Raw genomic sequence first — 21654 nt, 5'->3', positions numbered from 1 at the left:
CTCGCTCTCTCCCCGTTTCTCTCGCTCTCTCCCCGTTTCTCTCGCTCTCTCCCCGTTTCTCTCGCTCTCTCCCCGTTTCTCTCGCTCTCTCCCCGTTTCTCTCGCTCTCTCCCCGTTTCTCTCGCTCTCTCCCCGTTTCTCTCGCTCTCTCCCCGTTTCTCTCGCTCTCTCCCCGTTTCTCTCGCTCTCTCCCCGTTTCTCTCGCTCTCTCCCCGTTTCTCTCGCTCTCTCCCCGTTTCTCTCGCTCTCTCCCCGTTTCTCTCGCTCTCTCCCCGTTTCTCTCGCTCTCTCCCCGTTTCTCTCGCTCTCTCCCCGTTTCTCTCGCTCTCTCCCCGTTTCTCTCGCTCTCTCCCCGTTTCTCTCGCTCTCTCCCCGTTTCTCTCGCTCTCTCCCCGTTTCTCTCGCTCTCTCCCCGTTTCTCTCGCTCTCTCCCCGTTTCTCTCGCTCTCTCCCCGTTTCTCTCGCTCTCTCCCCGTTTCTCTCGCTCTCTCCCCGTTTCTCTCGCTCTCTCCCCGTTTCTCTCGCTCTCTCCCCGTTTCTCTCGCTCTCTCCCCGTTTCTCTCGCTCTCTCCCCGTTTCTCTCGCTCTCTCCCCGTTTCTCTCGCTCTCTCCCCGTTTCTCTCGCTCTCTCCCCGTTTCTCTCGCTCTCTCCCCGTTTCTCTCGCTCTCTCCCCGTTTCTCTCGCTCTCTCCCCGTTTCTCTCGCTCTCTCCCCGTTTCTCTCGCTCTCTCCCCGTTTCTCTCGCTCTCTCCCCGTTTCTCTCGCTCTCTCCCCGTTTCTCTCGCTCTCTCCCCGTTTCTCTCGCTCTCTCCCCGTTTCTCTCGCTCTCTCCCCGTTTCTCTCGCTCTCTCCCCGTTTCTCTCGCTCTCTCCCCGTTTCTCTCGCTCTCTCCCCGTTTCTCTCGCTCTCTCCCCGTTTCTCTCGCTCTCTCCCCGTTTCTCTCGCTCTCTCCCCGTTTCTCTCGCTCTCTCCCCGTTTCTCTCGCTCTCTCCCCGTTTCTCTCGCTCTCTCCCCGTTTCTCTCGCTCTCTCCCCGTTTCTCTCGCTCTCTCCCCGTTTCTCTCGCTCTCTCCCCGTTTCTCTCGCTCTCTCCCCGTTTCTCTCGCTCTCTCCCCGTTTCTCTCGCTCTCTCCCCGTTTCTCTCGCTCTCTCCCCGTTTCTCTCGCTCTCTCCCCGTTTCTCTCGCTCTCTCCCCGTTTCTCTCGCTCTCTCCCCGTTTCTCTCGCTCTCTCCCCGTTTCTCTCGCTCTCTCCCCGTTTCTCTCGCTCTCTCCCCGTTTCTCTCGCTCTCTCCCCGTTTCTCTCGCTCTCTCCCCGTTTCTCTCGCTCTCTCCCCGTTTCTCTCGCTCTCTCCCCGTTTCTCTCGCTCTCTCCCCGTTTCTCTCGCTCTCTCCCCGTTTCTCTCGCTCTCTCCCCGTTTCTCTCGCTCTCTCCCCGTTTCTCTCGCTCTCTCCCCGTTTCTCTCGCTCTCTCCCCGTTTCTCTCGCTCTCTCCCCGTTTCTCTCGCTCTCTCCCCGTTTCTCTCGCTCTCTCCCCGTTTCTCTCGCTCTCTCCCCGTTTCTCTCGCTCTCTCCCCGTTTCTCTCGCTCTCTCCCCGTTTCTCTCGCTCTCTCCCCGTTTCTCTCGCTCTCTCCCCGTTTCTCTCGCTCTCTCCCCGTTTCTCTCGCTCTCTCCCCGTTTCTCTCGCTCTCTCCCCGTTTCTCTCGCTCTCTCTCTCCCTCTCTGTCTCTCTCTCCCTCTCTTTCCCTTCCTCTCTGTCTCTGTCTCTTCCTCTCTCTCTCTGAGGGTTCTTCGCCTCCCAACAATTCTTCCCTCTCACGTCATCGATGCTGGAATGCCCAGAAGGCAGTGCCGAAGGATTTCTGGCCTCGTCCCAGACTCTGGGGAATGTGCCTGGACTGTGGGCGAACATTCCAGAGACCGGGGAACTAGGCCAATAGGAACAGGGAATATTAACTGTTTGCAACACCAAGGAGAGAGAGCGGGAGAGATGTGGTGGAAACAGGAAACCAGGAAGGCAGAGCATCGTGGCAGAGGGAGGGAGAAGTTAACGGGGAGCGATGGGGTGGAGAGGGAGGGAAGGGGCGGATTCTTGCCCTGCAGGAGGGAGAGCGCTCAAGATGACGAGGGGAAGGGCTAAGGAGGTGGGGTGAGGAATTCGACCGGAGGAGGCTTCGTGCAGGCCTGACCCGCGCTGCCCCACCCAGTCAAATAGCCAACATTGCTTTTCCAGGGCGGATGGGGGTTGGGGGAGGGGCGGGGGTGCCCGTGCCTGTTGCCCCGCCCCCACCGTGTCCTCGCCTCAGATACAGGGTGTGGGGACAGCTCAGAGGCAGTGCGCGACGCAGCCAGTACAGGCCCCGGCGGATCTGCTGAGAGGCCGGCAGGCCGCGGTGGGCCCGGGCCAGGCCCCGGTGGATCAGCGACAGCCCCCGGGTCAGCCGGGCAGTCCGCTGGTGGGCGCGCGCCCGCTGGTGTCCCGAGGGCGGGCAGCCCGGTGCCCCCAGCCTCAGCTCCAGCGAGTCGTCACCCAGCCCCAGGGTCGCGTTGCCCGCCAGGAGGGCGCTGAGGGCGGTCTCGTCCGTGGCCAGGCTTTCATCCCCGGCCCCACTGCCCATCTGGCACAGCGCGGCAAGGGCACCCGGTGACAGCAGGAGGTTGGCAGACTCGAGGCTCCTGAACAGCGTCTTCACCCTGTCCTGGTCACAATCCAACATCGCCGGCAGTCTCTGTGTCGAGTGGAGGGTCTGGAATAGAGAGAGGGAGAGTGTGAGAGGGAGAAAGAGGGGGAGGGAGAGGGAGGCCAAGGAGGGGGAGGGAGAGTGTGAGAGGGAGGGCCAGGGAGGAAGAGTGTGTGAGGGAGAGGAAGAGTGTGTGAGGGAGAGGAAGAGTGTGTGAGGGAGAGGAAGAGTGTGTGAGGGAGAGGAAGAGTGTGTGAGGGAGAGGAAGAGTGTGTGAGGGAGAGGAAGAGTGTGTGAGGGAGAGGAAGAGTGTGTGAGAGAGGGAGGAAGAGAGTGTGGGGGAGAGAGAGGAAGGGCCAGTGAGAGAGTGTGGGAGAGAGAGAGAGGGAGGAAGTGTGGGGAGAGGGAGGAAGAGAGTGTGGGGGAGAGAGAGGGAGGAAGAGAGTGTGGGGGAGAGAGAGGAAGAGAGTGTGAGGGAGGGGGTGTGTCAGAAAGAGAGGGAGTTTGTGAGAGGGAGAGCCGACCCATTCCCTCACCCACTGGCTGTGTCCCCATTGCCTCCACCTTGTGACGAGTGTCACCAACCCTCCAGAGGAGGGTCAGCCTCGACCTCCTGAGGGGGTGAGGGTCCCCTTGGCTGCGACTCTAAGGCGGAAGATGGAGAAGGGGGCTCCTTCAGTTTGATGCAGATCGCCAGCTCTCCCCGGGGCCCACAACCGCGAGGCTCCCTGTCAGTACCTCGAGGTTTGGGAGCAGTCCAAGAGCTACCTCAGAGGCCGTGCCACCACCGCTGCCTCGCTCATCCCTCCTCCCAGCTCCTCGCCCATTCTACTCCCTCCATCCCTCCCCTGACTTACCGTCTCAGGTGTCACTACGGGACTCGCCAGGCGGTCAAGGGTGGAGGCCACGGTGAGGGGGGCCCCCGAGGTCAGAGTTCGGGGGTCAATGGCCGGCTCTGCCCCTTGGCATGGGGCACAGTCCGAGTGGTCGAGGATGTTCAGGGCCCGTTTGGTGATATTGACGAGTGTCGCCACCGAGGCCTGGCCACAGGGAGGCCTCCCACACTCCTCATCCTCCAGGCGGCCTCCCAACCGAACCTGAGACAAGGACATAAATACACAGGAGATTAGAAACCTGTATTACACTGAATGGGCCTTCTCCTGTTCCTGTGTAACAGACTTGAGGGGGGGCTGAATGGGATCCTCCTCTTCCTGTGTAACAGAATCGAGGGGGGGCTGAATGGGCCTCCTCCTGTTCCTGTGTAAGAGACTCGAGGGGGGCTGAATGGGATCCTCCTGTTCCTGTGTAACAGACTCGAGGGGGGCTGAATGGGATCCTCCTGTTCCTGTGTAACAGACTTGAGGGGGGCTGAATGGGAACCTCCTGTTCCTGTGTAACAGACTCGAGGTGGGGCTGAATGGGATCCTCCTGTTCCTGTGTAACAGACTTGAGGGGGGCTGAATGGGAACCTCCTGTTCCTTTGTAACAGACTCGAGGGGGGGGCTGAATGGGCCTCCTCCTGTTCCTGTGTAACAGACTCGAGGGGGCTGAATGGGCCTCCAGAGAATGGTCTCCAGGCTGTTCACCTTGTCTTGTGTCACATTCAGTGCTTTAAACCCTTTGAGGATCCACTCGGTTTTGTGCCGGTTGTCTGCATCCGTCCACAGTTGCAGCTGCAACGCCTCCCAGTCTCCCTTCAGTAAAGACAGGGCTGTCCAAACACAAAGAGTCGGCTTCTGGGTAAGAAAAATACCAGGAGTTAGAGACAGTACACTGGGGGTTAGGGGAGACAGTACACTGGGGGTTAGGGGAGACAGTACACTGGGGGTTAGGGGAGACAGTACATTGGGGGGTTAGGGGAGACAGTACACTGGGGGGTTAGCGGAGACAGTACACTGGGAGGTTAGGGGAGACAGTACACTGGGGGTTAGAGGAGACAGTACACTGGGGGTTAGGGGAGACAGTACACTGGGGGGTTAGTGGAGACAGTACACTGGGAGGTTAGGGGAGACAGTACACTGGGAGGTTAGGGGAGACAGTATACGGGGAGTTAGAGGAGACAGTACACGGGGAGTTAGAGGAGACAGTACACTGGGGGTTAGGGGAGACAGTACACTGGGGGGTTAGTGGAGACAGTACACTGGGAGGTTAGGGGAGACAGTACACTGGGAGGTTAGGGGAGACAGTATACGGGGAGTTAGAGGAGACAGTACACGGGGAGTTAGAGGAGACAGTACGCTGGGGGTTAGAGGAGACAGTACACTGGGGGGTTAGGGGAGACAGTACACTGGGGGGTTAGGGGAGACAGTACACTGGGAGGTTAGGGGAGACAGTACACTGGGAGGTTAGGGGAGACAGTACACTGGGGGGTTAGGGGAGACAGTACACTGGGGGTTAGGGGAGACAGTACACTGGGAGGTTAGGGGAGACAGTACACTGGGAGGTTAGGGGAGACAGTACACGGGGAGTTAGAGGAGACAGTACACGGGGAGTTAGAGGAGACAGTACGCTGGGGGTTAGAGGAGACAGTACGCTGGGGGTTAGAGGAGACAGTACGCTGGGGGTTAGAGGAGACAGTACGCTGGGGGTTAAAGGAGACAGTACGCTGGGGGTTAGAGGAGACAGTACGCTGGGGGTTAGAGGAGACAGTACGCTGGGGGTTAGAGGAGACAGTACGCTGGGGGTTAGAGGAGACAGTACACTGGGGGGTTAGGGGAGACAGTACACTGGGGGGTTAGCGGAGACAGTACACTGGGGGTTAGCGGAGACAGTACACTGGGAGGTTAGGGGAGACAGTCCACTGGGGGGTTAGGGGAGACAGTCCACTGGGGGGTTAGGGGAGACAGTACACTGGGGGGTTAGGGGAGACAGTACACTGGGGGGTTCGGGGAGACAGTACACTGGGGGTTCGAGGAGACAGTACACTGGGGGTTCGAGGAGACAGTACACTGGGGGTTCGAGGAGACAGTACACGGGGAGTTAGAGGAGACAGTACACGGGGAGTTAGAGGAGACAGTACACGGGGAGTTAGAGGAGACAGTACAGTGGGCATTAGAGGAGACAGTACGCTGGGGGTGAGAGGAGACAGTACGCTGGGGGTTAGAGGAGACAGTACAGTGGGCATTAGAGGAGACAGTACGCTGGGGGTTAGAGGAGACAGTACGCTAGGGGTTAGAGGAGACAGTACGCTGGGGGTTAGAGGAGACAGTACGCTGGGGGTTAGAGGAGACAGTACAGTGGGCATAAGAGGAGACAGTACGCTGGGGGTTAGAGGAGACAGTACAGTGGGCATAAGAGGAGACAGTACGCTGGGGGTTAGAGGAGACAGTACGCTGGGGGTTAGAGGAGACAGTACGCTGGGGGATTACAGGAGACAGTACGCTGGGGGATTACAGGAGGCAGTACGCTGGGGGATTAGAGGAGACAGTACGCTGGGGGATTGGATGAAACAGTGCGTCAGGGGTTAGAGGAGCCCCTTATCCTGAGACTGTGTCCCTGTGTTCTCGATTCCCAGACCAGCAGGAACAATCTCTCAGCTTCTACCCGATCAAGCCCTTTCACAATCCTGTATGTCTCAATTCGATTTCCTCTCATTCTTCTAAACTCCAGAGAATATCGGCCCAATTTACTCCGCCTCTCATCATAGGACAACCCCCCTCATCCCTGAGACCAATTTAGTAAATCTTCTCTGTACTGCCTCCAGTGCAAGTATATCCTTTCTTAAACGTGGAGCCCGACTCTGCACACAGTATTCCAGGTGCGGTCTCACCAAAGCCCTGTACAATTTTTGTAAGACTTCCTTATTCCTGTACTCCCAATCCCCTTACAATAAAGGCCAACATGTCATTTGTCTTCCTAATAGTCTGCTGCACCTGCTTAACTTGCTGCACTCCTCGTACGAGTAGCCCTAAGTCTCTCTGAACATCAACACTTACCAGTTTCACACCTTTTAAAAGTGTTCTGCTTTTCTATTCTTGCAGTCAAAGTGAATAAACTCACACTTCTCTACATTATACTGCATCTCAGCACCTACCAGTCTCAGAGAACTCCAACCAATGATTAAGCCTTTCATACCTTTAGATCATGGGAACCGACACGGAGCTGGACTGTGTAATCCTTTGGGAACAAGTGAACCTGGGGGGGAAAGAGATAAACCTTCCATAATCATTGCATTCAGTGCAATATCTCACCAAAATTCAACGCTATCAATGCAGGGTCAATCTGCGATCATTCGACCAACCCTTCTGCTGGGTATCCCTCGATCACTGTCCCGTTACATCCCGAAACTTGGTGCCTGGGAGATAACACCCCATTCCCAATTACAGCAACCCTGCCTGACTGGCCTGTATTAAACATGGCCGACCTGCCCGAATTGAAAATGGCTGATCTGCCGAAATTGAACATGGCTGACATGCCTGCATTGAACTTGGCTGACCCGCACCCACGAAGCATGACCAACCCTACTTGCATGAAACATGGCCAACATGCCTGCTTAAACATGGCCAACCTGCCGCATTAAATATGGCCGATCTGTTGCATTAAATATGGCTGGCCCACACACATTATACATGGCCGACCTGCACACAATGAACATGGCCGCCCTGCCGGATTTGAAGGTGGCCGACTTGCTCACTTTGAACATGGCCGACCTGTCCACACTGAACATGGCCGACCTGCCCAGACCTCCCTGGATTAATCCCAGCCACACCTTGCCTGGGTATAAACATGGTGACACGTTATATTCTTCTTTTACTCATAAACTGAATATTTTTGACAGTCTCAGTCAAATCCTGAACATACAATCATGGAATGAAATAGCCTTTCAGCTCATCGTTCCTGTGTCAGTTCTGTGAACAAACTATCTAATTAATTCCACTCCCTCTGCTCTTTCCCGGTATCCCTGTAAATTTTTGCCCTTCCAGTATTTGCCCGATTCCCCCTTTTGAGAGTTACTTTTGAATCTGCTTCCACCACCCTTTCAGGCAACGCATTCCTGATCCCAACAACTCGCTGCGTCAAAAAACGTTGCCTCATCTCCCTCGCTGGTTCTTTCACCACTTGCCTTCGATCTCTGTTCCTCTGTCCGCCACTGGGAACAGATTTTCCTCATTTACTCCGTTCAATCCCTTCCTGATAGTGAACGCCCCGATTAAATCTCCCTCTTAACCTTCTCTGTTCTAAGGAGAACAATCCCAGCTTTTTCCAGTCTCTCCACGTTAACTGAAGTCCCTCATCCCTGGGAACCATTCTGGTCAAATCTCCCTCCATGGTCCCTCTCCACACAACAACATATTCAGCATCTTTAACCCAGTAAAAACGCCCAACATTGCTTCACAGAACCGAACCACATGAGATATTAAGGACAAGTGACCAAAAGCTCGGTAAAAGAGGGAGGTCTTAAAAGGAGGAGGGAGAGAGAGAGGCGGGCAGGTTTAGGGAGAGAATCCCAGAGCTCCCCAGGGCAGCTGAAGTCACGGCCGCCAATGGTGGAGCGATGGGAATCGGGGGGGGGGGGGTGTTCAAGAGGCCGGGATCGGAGGAGGGCAGAGATCTCAGAGGGTTGTAGGGGGCTGGAGGAGGTTACAGAGATAGGGAGGGGAGTGTGAGGGGCCCTGGAGGGATTTGAACAGGGGTATGAGAATTTTAAAATCGAGGCGTTGCTCGACTGGGAGCCAGTGTAGGTCAGCGAGCACAGGGAGGGGAAATGAGGGGTGAATGGGTTAGGAGCAAGACGGTTTTTTTGGATGGGTTGAAAGGGTCATTCAGGGAAGTGTTGGAATAGTCCTGTCTGTTGGTAATAAAGTCACTGCGCCAGCGTATCTCTATCGATCAAACATTTGACTTACAAATCTGGCATCAAGAAGACTGGTGATATGGCCCACGACGACGTAACAGTTGAGACTGAGGCTAACATTAAACAGCGACATGGTGAGAATTAGCACACTCGGAACTGCAGGCAAGAAGACAAAGAGTAAACAGTCAGATCACAGTTCAGAGGAGAGTGAGTGCCCACCAGTCAGTGCTGGAGGGGAGGGTGGGCGAGGACCCTTGCCTTCTATGCTGGCACTGGCGTTGTGGCCAGGATATACAGGTGGATGCCGATTCAGCTCCTGTGTATTTGTCTGTGTGTGTGTGTGTGTCAGTGAGTGTGAGTAAATGTGTGAATGAGTGTCAGTGTGAGGGAGAGAGACAGAGTGTGTGCGTGTGATATGTGTGTGTTTCAGTGTGTATCTGTTTAGGGTGTATCTGTGTGATATGTTTAGGGTGTATCTGTTTAGGATGTATCTGTGTGTATCTGTTTAGAGTGTATCAGTTTCGGGCGTACCTGTTTCGGATGTATTTGATATGTGTATCTGATTCGGGCATATCTGTCGGTATCTGATTCAGCGTATCTGTGTGTATCCCTTTCGGGTGTATCTGTGAGTATCTGTTTTGCGTGTACCTGTGTGCATCTGTGTCAGGGGTACCTGTGTGCATCTGTCCAGTAGGTATCTGTTTCGGGTGTATCAGTGTGTATCTGTTTCGGGTGTATCTGTTTCGGGTGTATCTGTTTCGGGTGTATCTGTGTGTATCTGTTTCGGGTGTATCTGTGTGTATCTGTTTCGGGTGTATCTGCGTGTATCTGTTTCGGGTGTATCAGCGTGCATCTGTTTCGGGTGTATCAGCGTGCATCTGTTTCGGGTGTATCAGCGTGCATCTGTTTCGGGTGTATCAGCGTGCATCTGTTTCGGGTGTATCAGCGTGCATCTGTTTCGGGTGTATCAGCGTGCATCTGTTTCGGGTGTATCAGCGTGCATCTGTTTCGGGTGTATCAGCGTGCATCTGTTTCGGGTGTATCAGCGTGCATCTGTTTCGGGTGTATCAGCGTGCATCTGTTTCGGGTGTATCAGCGTGCATCTGTTTCGGGTGTATCAGCGTGCATCTGTTTCGGGTGTATCAGCGTGCATCTGTTTCGGGTGTATCAGCGTGCATCTGTTTCGGGTGTATCAGCGTGCATCTGTTTCGGGTGTATCAGCGTGCATCTGTTTCGGGTGTATCAGCGTGCATCTGTTTCGGGTGTATCAGCGTGCATCTGTTTCGGGTGTATCAGCGTGCATCTGTTTCGGGTGTATCAGCGTGCATCTGTTTCGGGTGTATCAGCGTGCATCTGTTTCGGGTGTATCAGCGTGCATCTGTTTCGGGTGTATCAGCGTGCATCTGTTTCGGGTGTATCAGCGTGCATCTGTTTCGGGTGTATCAGCGTGCATCTGTTTCGGGTGTATCAGCGTGCATCTGTTTCGGGTGTATCAGCGTGCATCTGTTTCGGGTGTATCAGCGTGCATCTGTTTCGGGTGTATCAGCGTGCATCTGTTTCGGGTGTATCAGCGTGCATCTGTTTCGGGTGTATCAGCGTGCATCTGTTTCGGGTGTATCAGCGTGCATCTGTTTCGGGTGTATCAGCGTGCATCTGTTTCGGGTGTATCAGCGTGCATCTGTTTCGGGTGTATCAGCGTGCATCTGTTTCGGGTGTATCAGCGTGCATCTGTTTCGGGTGTATCAGCGTGCATCTGTTTCGGGTGTATCAGCGTGCATCTGTTTCGGGTGTATCAGCGTGCATCTGTTTCGGGTGTATCAGCGTGCATCTGTTTCGGGTGTATCAGCGTGCATCTGTTTCGGGTGTATCAGCGTGCATCTGTTTCGGGTGTATCAGCGTGCATCTGTTTCGGGTGTATCAGCGTGCATCTGTTTCGGGTGTATCAGCGTGCATCTGTTTCGGGCGTATCAGCGTGCATCTGTTTCGGGCGTATCAGCGTGCATCTGTTTCGGGCGTATCAGCGTGCATCTGTTTCGGGCGTATCTGTTTCGAGTGTATCTGTTTCAGGTGTATCTGGTTATCGGTTTCGGGCGTATCAGCGTGCATCTGTTTCGGGCGTATCAGCGTGCATCTGTTTCGGGCGTATCTGTTTCGAGTGTATCTGTTTCAGGTGTATCTGGTTATCGGTTTCGGGTGTATCTGCGTGTATCTGTTTCGGGTGTATCTGCGTGTATCTGATTCGGGTGTATCTGTGGTGATCTGTTTCGGGCGTATCTGTTTCGAGCGTATCTGTGGTTATCTGTTTCGGGTGTATCTGTTTCAGGTGTATCTGGTTATCTGTTTCGGGTGTATCAGTGGTTATCTGTTTCGGGTGTATCAGTGGTTATCTGTTTCGGGTGTATCAGTGGTTATCTGTTTCGGGTGTATCAGTGGTTATCTGTTTCGGGTGTATCTGTGGTTATCTGTTTCGGGTGTATCTGTGGTTATCTGTTTCGGGTGTATCTGTGGTTATCTGTTTCGGGTGTATCTGTGTGTATCTATTTCGGGTGTACGTATGGTTATCTGTTTCGGGTGTCTCTGTGGTTATCTATTTCGGGTGTATCTGTGGGTTTCTGTTTCGGGTGTATCTGTGGTTATCTGTTTCGGGTGTATCTGTGGTTATCTGTTTCGGGTGTATCTGTGGTTATCTGTTTCGGGTGTATCTGTGGTTATCTGTTTCGGGTGTATCTGTGTGTATCTATTTCGGGTGTATCTGTGTGTATCTGTTTCGGGTGTATCTGTATATATCTGTGTGTATGTGTCTCTTGGTTAAGATGTATCAGGGATGTACAGTAGGGATTAGCAGATTGGACAATCATGATTTGGATAGCTGCTGTGTGAAGACCTCCTCATGGAAACTGGGGCCTGTAAGAGATGGTATTTTTGATAGCAGCAAGGGGAAAACAGAAAGGACAGTGAATGCACTTCATATCTGCAGAATCAACTTTTAATAAGATGTAGGGAAACCCCAGCACAGCTTGAAAAATTTAACCGTTTACAGAGTACCATCAAACACTCCCAGGACAAGTACAGTACGGGGGTTAGATACAGAGTAAAGCTCCCTCTGCACTGTCCCCATCAAACACTCCCAGGACAGGTACAGTACAGGGGTTAGATACAGAGTAAAGCTCCCTCTACACCATCCCCATCAAACATTTCCAGGACAGGGACAGTAAGGGGGTTAGATACAGAGTAAAGCTCCCTCTACACTGTCCCCATCAAACACTCCCAGGACTGGTACAGTACAGGGGTTAGATACAGAGTAAAGCTCCCTCTACACTGTCCCCATCAAACATTTCCAGGACAGGTAGAGCACGGGGTTAGATACAGAGTGCTAGGGAGGAGGCCTCTGAATAAAAAAAAAACGGGGTTAGATACAGAGTAAAAAAAAAAGAAAAAAAATGGCGGGTTAGTTACAGAGTAAATCTCCTTCTACACTGTCCCCATCAAACACTCCCAGGACAGGTACAGTACGGGGGTTAGATACAGAGTAAAGCTCCCTCTACACAGTCCCCCATCAAACATTCACAGGACAGGGACAGTAAGGGGGTTAGATACAGAGTAAAGCTCCCTCTACACTGTCTCCATCAAAACAAAAAACAAAACAAAAAATGGGGTTAGATACAGAGTAAAGCTCCCTCTGCACTGTCCCCATCAAACACTCCCAGGACAGGTACAGCACGGAGTTAGATACAGAGTAAAGCTCCCTCTACACTGTCCCCATCAAACACTCCCAGGACAGGTACAGCACGGAGTTAGATACAGAGTAAAGCTCCCTCTACACAGTCCCCCATCAAACATTCACAGGACAGGGACAGTAAGGGGGTTAGATACAGAGTAAAGCTCCCTCTACACTGTCCCCATCAAACACTCCCAGGACAGGTACAGCACGGAGTTAGATACAGAGTAAAGCTCATTCGACACTGTCCCCATCAAACACTCCCAGGACAGGTACAGTAAGGGGGTTAGATACAGAGTAAAGCTCCCTCTACACGGTCCCCCATCAAACACTCCCAGGACAGGGACAGCAAAAAAAAGAGAAAGAAAAAAAAACGGGGGTTAGATACAGAGTAAAACTCCCTCTACACTGTCCCCATCAAACACTCCCAGGACAGGTACAGCACGGAGTTAGATACAGAGTAAAGCTCATTCGACACTGTCCCCATCAAACACTCCCAGGACAGATACAGCACTGGGATTGGCTGCTCTCTGATTTGGAAAATCTGAGTGCTGAGTGCATCAACGAGGTGCAGCTGACAGTGCTGCAGTCAGTTGCTGGAGAAAGAGTGCTGAGGAGAGAACTGCAAAAACTTTGAACAACTTTTGCTGCAGAGGAGGAAAGACTTTGGGAATAAGGCTGTATTTTGAGGTGGGTGTCGAGCACCAGACTCTTATTTCATTTGGACTGTTGTGGGAGGTGGAAGAGGCCAGATGAACAAGGGGTGGGGGCTGTTCAATTCTGCAGGGAGCTGTGCAGTTGCAGGGAAGCTCCCTCCCCACCCCAATTGCCCAGCCTGGGTCAGCTGAAGCTGCCTGGCTAAATAGATGGAAGGGGATAAATAGTGCCTGGGCAGCTTCAGTTAACCCAGGTGAAGACGCTTCCCCCAACCAGAAGACCAAGTGTGCTGGCAGAGACTGTTTCAAGTGTGTTGTGTGCACCACCTCCAGAAAAGAAAGTCATCCCTTACAGCCTGTCTTTCCCTCTCCTCTATTCCCTCAGCCGCTCCCCTAACCTGTTGTTTGTTTGTTTGTGAATCTTAAAGTTATTTACAAGCCTACAATTTGGGGTGGGTTTAGCTCTTAGACCCATGGCTAGCCCTTCATCACCGGTGGCGGGGCCTTCTCATACCTATGCAGCTGCAGCCTCTGTGGCTGCCCACATGGCCCCGTCACCCTTTAAATTAATAATATCCAGCCATGGGATGAAGAGCTATCCCCACCCCAACACGTCTATTGAGGCCTGCGTGAAGGCAATGGGAAGCATGTGTTTTTTTTTCTGTCTCTTAAAAACTTAAAAGCTTAAAAACTGGCATCTGGTCTCCCTCCTCAGCACGGATTATAAGATCTTTGCCCGGGCTATGTCTACCCGCCTGGGCTCCGTGCTGGCCCACATGATCCACCCCGACCAGTCCTGCACGGTCCCGGGCCGGTCCATCCAGGACAACATCCACCTGGTCCGGGACCTGATCCATCTTTCCCAGAGGAGTGGTCAGTCGGTCGCCTTTCTCTCCCTCGATCAGGAGAAGGCGTTCGACAGGGTGGATCACGAATACCTTTTCGGGACTCTGCGCGCTTTCGGACTCGGGCTGCATTTTGTGGCCCGGGTCCGACTTTTATACGCCGCCGCAGAGTGTCTAGTCAAGGTTAACGGGTCCTTGACAGCGCCCCTTCGCTTTGGGAGAGGAGTGCTTCAGGGATGCCCCATGTCCAACCAATTGTACACCATCTGCGTGGAGCCCTTCCTGTGCCTGCTTCACAGGAGGTTGACGGGATTGGCTCAGCGCGAGCCGGCCATGCGGGTCATCCTCTCGGCTTACGCCGACGACGTGCTCCTCGCAGTCACAGATCCCGTTGACTTGCGAAGGATGCGCGACTGCCAGCAGACCTTTTCTGCCGCGTCCTCCGCGAGGATCAATTGGGAGAAATGTTCCGGACTCCTGGTGGGTCAGTGGCGGGTGGACTCCCTGCCGGAGGAGTTGACACCTTTTGCGTGGAGCACCACGCACCTCCTCTATCTGGGAGTCCACCTTAGCCCCGCTGAGGAAGCCTGGCCGGCAAACTGGCAGGAGTTGGAGGCGAAAGTCACCGCAGGGCTGGGGCGCTGGACAGGACTGCTCCGAGTGCTTTCCTACAGGGGCCGAGCGTTGGTCATAAACCAACTGGTGGCCTCCATGCTGTGGTACCGGTTGGTCACTTTGGCCCCGCCCCCTGTATTTGCCACCAAGATCCAGAAGAAACTCGTCGATTTCTTCTGGGGCAAGAGGAAACACTGGGTCTCTGCCGCGGTCCTGAGTCTCCCGATCGAGGAGGGCGGTCAGTCGCTGGTGTGCGTCCGCACCCAGGCTGCGACTCTCCGCCTTCGGACCCTGCAGAGATACCTGTACGTCGAGCGTCCTCCCAGATGGTGTGCGCTGGCGACGTATTTTTTCCGCCAGTGTCACTGCCTTCAAGACGACACGCAGCTCCCGGTGGAGTCCGTTAGCCGCGCCTCTCTGAGGGAGTTGCCTGTCTTTTACCGGGATCTTTTCCGAGTCTGGAACATGGTCGCCTCCAGCCAGGGCGCTCCCCCGCCGGCGGAGGAGAGTGCCTCGGCTGTCCGGGTGGCCAACTCCGGGGACGGTCCGGCGGGCGGAAGAGTAGCCGAAACCCCCGGGACGTCCCTCACTGCGGGTGGCGAGGGGGCTCGGGAGTGCGGAGCGATCCCGGCCGAGCTGACCCCCGCTGGGCCGGAACTGCTCATCGGACCCAGGCCCCGAAACCCTCCTCGGGAGCCGGTCCCGCACAACCCGAGCCGCCTCTCCGATTGGAATGGCACGGAGGGGTTTCCTGTACGGGCTGCTCCTGCACACTCTCCACTTCCTCGCCCTCGTCAGCCGGCCGGACACGCCCTGGCGGTCCGCGTTGCCATCTGGCGGCGAGGGGAAACCCCGATGGAGGTCTCTCTACGCGGGTGTCTTCCCCCTTTACATCGGGGACCTGGGGTGGAGGGTGCTGCACAGAGCTGTCCCGTGCAATAGGCTTTTAAGTAGGTTCACGGACTCCCAGGCCACCTGTACTTTCTGTGGCCTGGACGAGTCCGTGTTCCACATTTATACGGAGTGTGCGAGTTTGCAGCCCCTATTTGAGTATCTGAAGGGGCTGCTCCTCAAATTCTGGCTGCACTTCAGTCCCACGCTCCTGATCTTTTGGCACCCGGTGTGGAGGGGCTTGGGCCGGGAGGGGGATCTCCTCGTCGGTCTGCTCCTGGGCCTGGCCAAGGTGGCAATTCACAGGTCCAGGTTGCGGGCCGTCGGGGGGTCCGTCCTCCCCGATTGCCTGCCCCTCTTCCGCGGTTACGTTCGCGCCCGGGTGTCCCTGGAAAAGGAGCATGCGGTGTCCGCCGGTACGCTTGAGGCCTTCCGCGACCGGTGGGCACCGCAGGGACTGGAGTGCATCGTCGACGCCGAGAATGGCATTTTAATTTGAGTTTTTGTTTATTTATCTGGTTTTAATAAAGTTATTTTAAATATATAAGTGTGTATATAAAGGGGGCCTGAGGAATAAAGGCCCCCTCGACATATAAAAAAATATATAAAGGGGGCCTGGGGTATAAAGGTCACCTTAAAAAAAAAATCGGGGGTGAGATACAAAGTAAAGCTCCCTCTACACTGTCCCCATCAAATACTCCCAGGACAGGTACAGTACGGGTGTTAGATACAGAGTAAAGCTCCCTCTACACTGTCCCCATCAAACACTCCCAGAAAAAAAAAGGGGGTTAGATACAGAGTAAAGCTCCCTCTACAAAAAAAAACGGGGGTGGTTAGATACAGATGCTATGTTAGGTTTTCCAGAGTCCGTTTGAAGCCAGCTTACCTGTTCTAACTGCCATGCTCCTTGTTGGACTGTGGATTGCAAGTTCCGTCTTCTCTCTTTCTCTGCCTGCCTCTGTGCCTGTCTCCCTCGTTCTCTCTCTCTCTCTCTCTCTTTATCAGATCTGTTTGATTTGTGTGCGTGACATGTTGAGCTGTGTGGGGGAAGTTTGGTTTTCACACCTCTGCCTGGGAGAATTATTATATCCAAGAATAGAATTTGAGAATCAGAGGACAAGATGAGGCGATTTGCTCCGTTATGACTGATTCGGCTCTTCAGAGAGTCATCGATTAATTCTCCCCTCCCCCGCTGGCCCAACATCACCCAACTCTGCCCCTGTCTCAGCTCATCGGCTGCTGAAACCCTCATTCATGTCTTGCTTACCTTTGGACTTGGCTATTCCAACGTGCTCCTGGCTGCTCTCCCCATTGTACTCTCTGTAAACCTGAGGTCATTCAAAATCCTGCTACCCCCGTGTCTTAGCTCAGACTGAGTCCCGTTCACCTCTCACCCCCACTTGACCTCGTTGACCTCCACTGGGTCCCAGTCAGGCAACGACTCGATTGTAAAATTCTCATCCTCCTGTTCAAATCCCTCCATAGCGGTGTGCCCCCCTCCCTATCTCTGTAACCTCCTCCAGCCCCCTACCACCCTCCAAGATCTCTGCCCTCCTCCAATTTCGTCCTCTTGCCCATCCCCCGATTCCCATCGCTCCGCCATTAGCGGCCCTGCCTTCAGTTCCCTGGGCCTGAAGCTCTGGAATTCTTTCCCCAAACCTCTCCGCCTCTCTCCCTCTCCTCCTTTCAGAGGGACCGCTGCACTGTCGGAGGGTCAATACTGAGGGAGCGCCCTCACTGTCGGAGGGTCAGAACTTTAGAACGTCCATGTGCAACACATTGACTGCATTACCCTCATCAACCCTCTCCAAAACCTTATCAAAAAGCTCAAATTAGTTAGTTAAACACAATTTCCCTCAAGAAATCCCTGCTGACTTTCTTTAATGAATCCACATTTGTCCAAGTGACTGTTAATTTTGTCTCAAATTATTGTTTCTGGAAGTTTCCCCACCACCGAGGTTAAACTGACCGGCCAGTAGTTGCTGGGTTTATCTTTACACCTTTTTCTGAACAAGGGTGTAACGTTTGCAATTCTCCAGTCCTCTGGCACCACCCCCCGTATCCAAGGAGGATTGGAAGATTATGGCCAGTGCCTCTGCACTTTACACCCTGACTTCCCTCAATATCCTTTGATGCATCTCATCCGGTCTTGGTGACTTATCAACTTGAAGTAAGCCCAGCCTATCTAATACTTCCTCTTATCAACTTTTAGCCCATCTAGGTTCTCAACGACCTCCTCTTTCTTCATGACTTGGGCAGCATATACTTCCTCGGTAAAGACAGATGCACAGTACTCATTTAACACCTCCGCCATGTGCCCTCTGCCTCCATGTGCAAATCCCCTTTTTGCTTCCTAATCAGAGAGAGAGTGAGAGAGAGAGTGACAGAGAGTGAGTGAGAGACAGACAGTGAGAGAGGCAGAGAGAGAGAGAGAGAGAGTGAGGGCGAGACAGAGAGTGAGAGAGAGGAACAGAGAGAGAGACACACAGAGTGAGAGAGAGTGACAAAGAGATAGAGAGTCAGAGAGAGTAGAGAGACAGAGAGAGTGAGAGAAAGACAGACAGAGAGTGAGGCAGGGAGTCAGATACAGAGAGTGCGAGAGACAAAGAGAACGAGTGAGTAATACAGACAGTGAGAGAGAGAGACCGAGAGAGAGACAAAGAGAGAGAGAGAGACCAAGACAGGGCAAGAGACAGAGAGAGAGAGAAAGAGTGAGTGAGTGAGTGAGTGAGTGACAGAGAGTGAGGCAGGGAGTCAGAGACAGAGAGTGCGGGAGATAGAGAGACAGAGAGAGCGAGTGAGAAATACAGAGACCGTCAGAGAGACAGAGAGAGAGAGAGAGACAAAGAGAGAGAGAGGGCCAGAGAGAGAAAGACACAGACACATAGAGACAGTGAGTGAGTGAGAGCCAGAGAGAGTGATAGGGAAAGAGAGACAGAGGGAGAAACATAAACGAGGGGAGATGGTGTTGTCGTGGTAATGTCACTGTCTGAGTAATCCAGAGGGCCAGGCTAATACCTTGGGCTCACTGCCAAAAATTCACTTAATTAAATAAAATCGAAAGTTGGTCTCAGTTTTGGTGCCATGAAATTATGATCGATTGTCATTAAAAAAAAAGCCATTGGTTTAGAGAGAGACGGTGAGAATTGTGGAGGGTGTGATTGTCTGAATGGGGTTAAATTTGGTTGCAGTGAATAAGATTTTTACCATATCCTGTCGCCTCAAGGCATGATGTGCTTGTTCAGTGGTGTAGGCCCGAATGTAAATGGGGAGATTCCTGGCCGTGCTGCTGGTGAACTCCCAGCTCACTGTCACTCACCATCAGCCCTGCCCTGTGAGAGGCTAAATTCACCAGTGGCACCTCAGCCCATACACTGATTCACAGAGTCTATGCACTGGCCTTCAGCAGAGACAGCAGATGGGACTACCTGTCCCAGCTGCAGAGCACACAGAATCCAGAGAGAGAGAGAGAGAGAAAATAAGGGAGAGACTGAGAGCTAGAGTGAAACTGAGGGAGATGGAGAGTGGCAGATTGAGATGGAGAGTGAGATGCAGCGAGAGGATGGTACAGAAAAAGGGAGAGGGAGAGATAGAGTGTGGGACGAGAGGCAGAGATTTTATGAGGAGAGAGGGTGACAAGGAGAGTGTGTGGGTGGAGAGAGAAACAGAGACAGCATGCGTGCGGACACAGTGAGAGGGAACTATATTGTCAGAGGACATAAAGAGTGAGATCGAGGGACTCTGTGTGTGAGGAGAGAGAAAAGGACAGAGAGTGAGTGTGTGAGGAGAGAGAGAGATGGAGAGACAGAGGAAGAGACAGTGAGTGTGCGACAGAGAAAGAGTGTGTGTGGAGGGACAGACAGAGAGAGACAGCAAGAGAGAGTGTGAAGAGAGAGAGCGAGACGGAGAGAGAGAGAGAGCGAGACGGAGAGAGAGGGTGTGTGAGACGGAGAGAGAGGGTGTGTGAGACGGAGAGAGAGGGTGTGTGTGGGGAGAGAGAGGGTGTGTGTGGGGAGAGAGAGGGTGTGTGTGGGGAGAGAGAGAGTGTGTGTGGGGAGAGAGAGAGTGTGTGTGGGGAGAGAGAGAGAGAGTGTGTGTGTGGGGAGAGAGAGGGAGAGAGCGTGTGTGGGGAGAGAGAGGGAGAGAGCGTGTGTGGGGAGAGAGAGGGAGAGAGCGTGTGGGGGGAGAGAGAGGGAGAGAGCGTGTGGGGGGAGAGAGAGGGAGAGAGCGTGTGGGGGGAGAGAGAGGGAGAGAGCGTGTGGGGGGAGAGAGGGAGAGAGCGTGTGGGGGGAGAGAGGGAGAGAGCGTGTGGGGGGAGAGAGGGAGAGAGCGTGTGGGGGGAGAGAGGGAGAGAGCGTGTGGGGGGAGAGAGGGAGAGAGCGTGTGGGGGGAGAGAGGGAGAGAGCGTGTGGGGGAGAGAGGGAGAGAGCGTGTGGGGGGAGAGAGGGAGAGAGCGTGTGGGGGGAGAGAGGGAGAGAGCGTGTGGGGGGAGAGAGGGAGAGAGCGTGTGGGGGGAGAGAGGGAGAGAGCGTGTGGGGGGAGAGAGGGAGAGAGCGTGTGGGGAGAGAGAGGGAGAGAGCGTGTGGGGAGAGAGGGAGAGAGCGTGTGGGGAGAGAGAGGGAGAGAGCGCGTGGGGGGAGAGAGGGAGAGAGCGTGTGGGGAGAGAGAGGGAGAGAGCGTGTGGGGAGAGAGAGGGAGAGAGCGTGTGGGGAGAGAGGGAGAGAGCGTGTGGGGAGAGAGAGGGAGAGAGCGTGTGGGGAGAGAGAGGGAGAGAGCGTGTGGGGAGAGAGAGGGAGAGAGCGTGTGGGGAGAGAGAGGGAGAGAGCGTGTGGGGAGAGAGAGGGAGAGAGCGTGTGGGGAGAGAGAGGGAGAGAGCGTGTGGGGAGAGAGAGGGAGAGAGCGTGTGGGGAGAGAGGGAGAGAGCGTGTGGGGGAGAGAGCGTGTGGGGAGAGAGGGAGAGAGCGTGTGGGGAGAGAGGGAGAGAGAGAGGGAGAGAGCGTGTGGGGAGAGAGAGGGAGAGAGCGTGTGGGGTGAGAGAGGGAGAGAGCGTGTGGGGTGAGAGAGGGAGAGAGCGTGTGGGGAGAGAGAGGGAGAGAGCGTGTGGGGAGAGAGAGGGAGAGAGCGTGTGGGGAGAGAGAGGGAGAGAGCGTGTGGGGAGAGAGAGGGAGAGCGCGTGTGGGGTGAGAGAGGGAGAGCGCGTGTGGGGTGAGAGAGGGAGAGCGCGTGTGGGGAGAGAGAGGGAGAGCGCGTGTGGGGAGAGAGAGGGAGAGCGCGTGTGGGGAGAGAGAGGGAGAGCGCGTGTGGGGAGAGAGAGGGAGAGCGCGTGTGGGGAGAGAGAGGGAGAGCGCGTGTGGGGAGAGAGAGGGAGAGCGCGTGTGGGGAGAGAGAGGGAGAGCGCGTGTGGGGAGAGAGAGGGAGAGCGCGTGTGGGGAGAGAGAGGGAGAGCGCGTGTGGGGAGAGAGAGGGAGAGCGCGTGTGGGGAGAGAGAGGGAGAGCGCGTGTGGGGAGAGAGAGGGAGAGCGCGTGTGGGGAGAGAGAGGGAGAGCGCGTGTGGGGAGAGAGAGGGAGAGCGCGTGTGGGGAGAGAGAGGGAGAGCGCGTGTGGGGAGAGAGAGGGAGAGCGCGTGTGGGGAGAGAGAGGGAGAGCGCGTGTGGGGAGAGAGAGGGAGAGCGCGTGTGGGGAGAGAGAGGGAGAGCGCGTGTGGGGAGAGAGAGGGAGAGCGCGTGTGGGGAGAGAGAGGGAGAGCGCGTGTGGGGAGAGAGAGGGAGAGAGTGTGCGGGTAGAGAGAGGGAGAGAGAGGTAGAGTTTGTTGAGAGAGCGTGTGGGGAGAGAGAGGGAGAGAATGTGAGGTGACAGAGAGGGAGAGAGTGTGTGGGGAGAGAGCGTGTGGAGAGGGAGAGAGTGTGTGGGGAGAGAGAGTGAGAGCGCATGTGGGGAGGGAGACAGTGTGTCGGGAGAGGGAGAGAGCGTGCGGGGGGAGAGAGGGAGAGAGCGTGCGGGGGGAGAGAGGGAGAGAGCGTGCGGGGGGAGAGAGGGAGAGAGCGTGCGGGGGGAGAGAGGGAGAGAGCGTGCGGGGAGAGAGAGGGAGAGAGCGTGCGGGTAGAGAGAGGGAGAGTTTGTTGAGAGAGCGGGCGGGGGGAGAGAGGGACAGAGCGTGCGGGGAGAGAGAGGGAGAGCGCGTGCGGGGGGAGAGAGGGAGAGAGCGTGCGGGGGGAGAGAGGGAGAGAGCGTGCGGGGGGAGAGAGGGAGAGAGCGTGCGGGGGGAGAGAGGGAGAGAGCGTGCGGGGGGAGAGAGGGAGAGAGCGTGCGGGTAGAGAGAGGGAGAGAGAGGTAGAGTTTGTTGGGAGAGAGCGTGTGGGGAGAGAGCAGAGAGGGAGAGAATGTGAGGTGAGAGAGAGGGAGAGAGTGTGTGGGGAGAGAGCGTGGAGAGAGGGAGAGAGTGTGTGGGGAGAGAGC

At 54.9% G+C, this 21654-nt stretch overlaps 1 protein-coding gene across 1 annotated transcript; it reads right to left on the bottom strand.

Annotated features, from left to right (window-relative positions):
* Nucleotides 1-1637: 1637 nt before the first annotated feature.
* On the bottom strand, nt 1638-16256 carry LOC137364386 (uncharacterized). Its single transcript, XM_068027639.1, has 6 exons — nt 16085-16256; nt 8526-8629; nt 6754-6813; nt 4266-4415; nt 3537-3776; nt 1638-2745 (listed from the first exon to the last, which is right to left on the bottom strand). Exons 1-6 carry the CDS (start codon nt 16098-16100, stop codon nt 2206-2208), a joined length of 1110 nt encoding a protein of 369 aa, XP_067883740.1. The 5' UTR covers nt 16101-16256; the 3' UTR covers nt 1638-2205.
* Nucleotides 16257-21654: the final 5398 nt, after the last annotated feature.

Source organism: Heterodontus francisci, unplaced genomic scaffold (genome assembly GCF_036365525.1).
Source record: "Heterodontus francisci isolate sHetFra1 unplaced genomic scaffold, sHetFra1.hap1 HAP1_SCAFFOLD_1434, whole genome shotgun sequence".
Taxonomy (NCBI): Eukaryota; Metazoa; Chordata; class Chondrichthyes; order Heterodontiformes; family Heterodontidae; genus Heterodontus; species Heterodontus francisci.
The sequence above is the reverse complement of the archived record's forward strand: the minus strand, read 5'-3'. Positions and strand labels throughout refer to the sequence as shown.

What these genes read in the sequence shown, in the direction of transcription:
- LOC137364386 (XM_068027639.1), bottom strand. An exon ending in GTCTTCTTGATGCCAGATTT is followed by an intron (nt 6,814 to 8,525) that starts GTAAGTCAAATG and finishes TTTCCCCCCCAG; the next exon opens with GTTCACTTGTTCCCAAAGGA. An exon ending in CCGTAGTGACACCTGAGACG is followed by an intron (nt 2,746 to 3,536) that starts GTAAGTCAGGGG and finishes TCTCTATTCCAG; the next exon opens with ACCCTCCACTCGACACAGAG.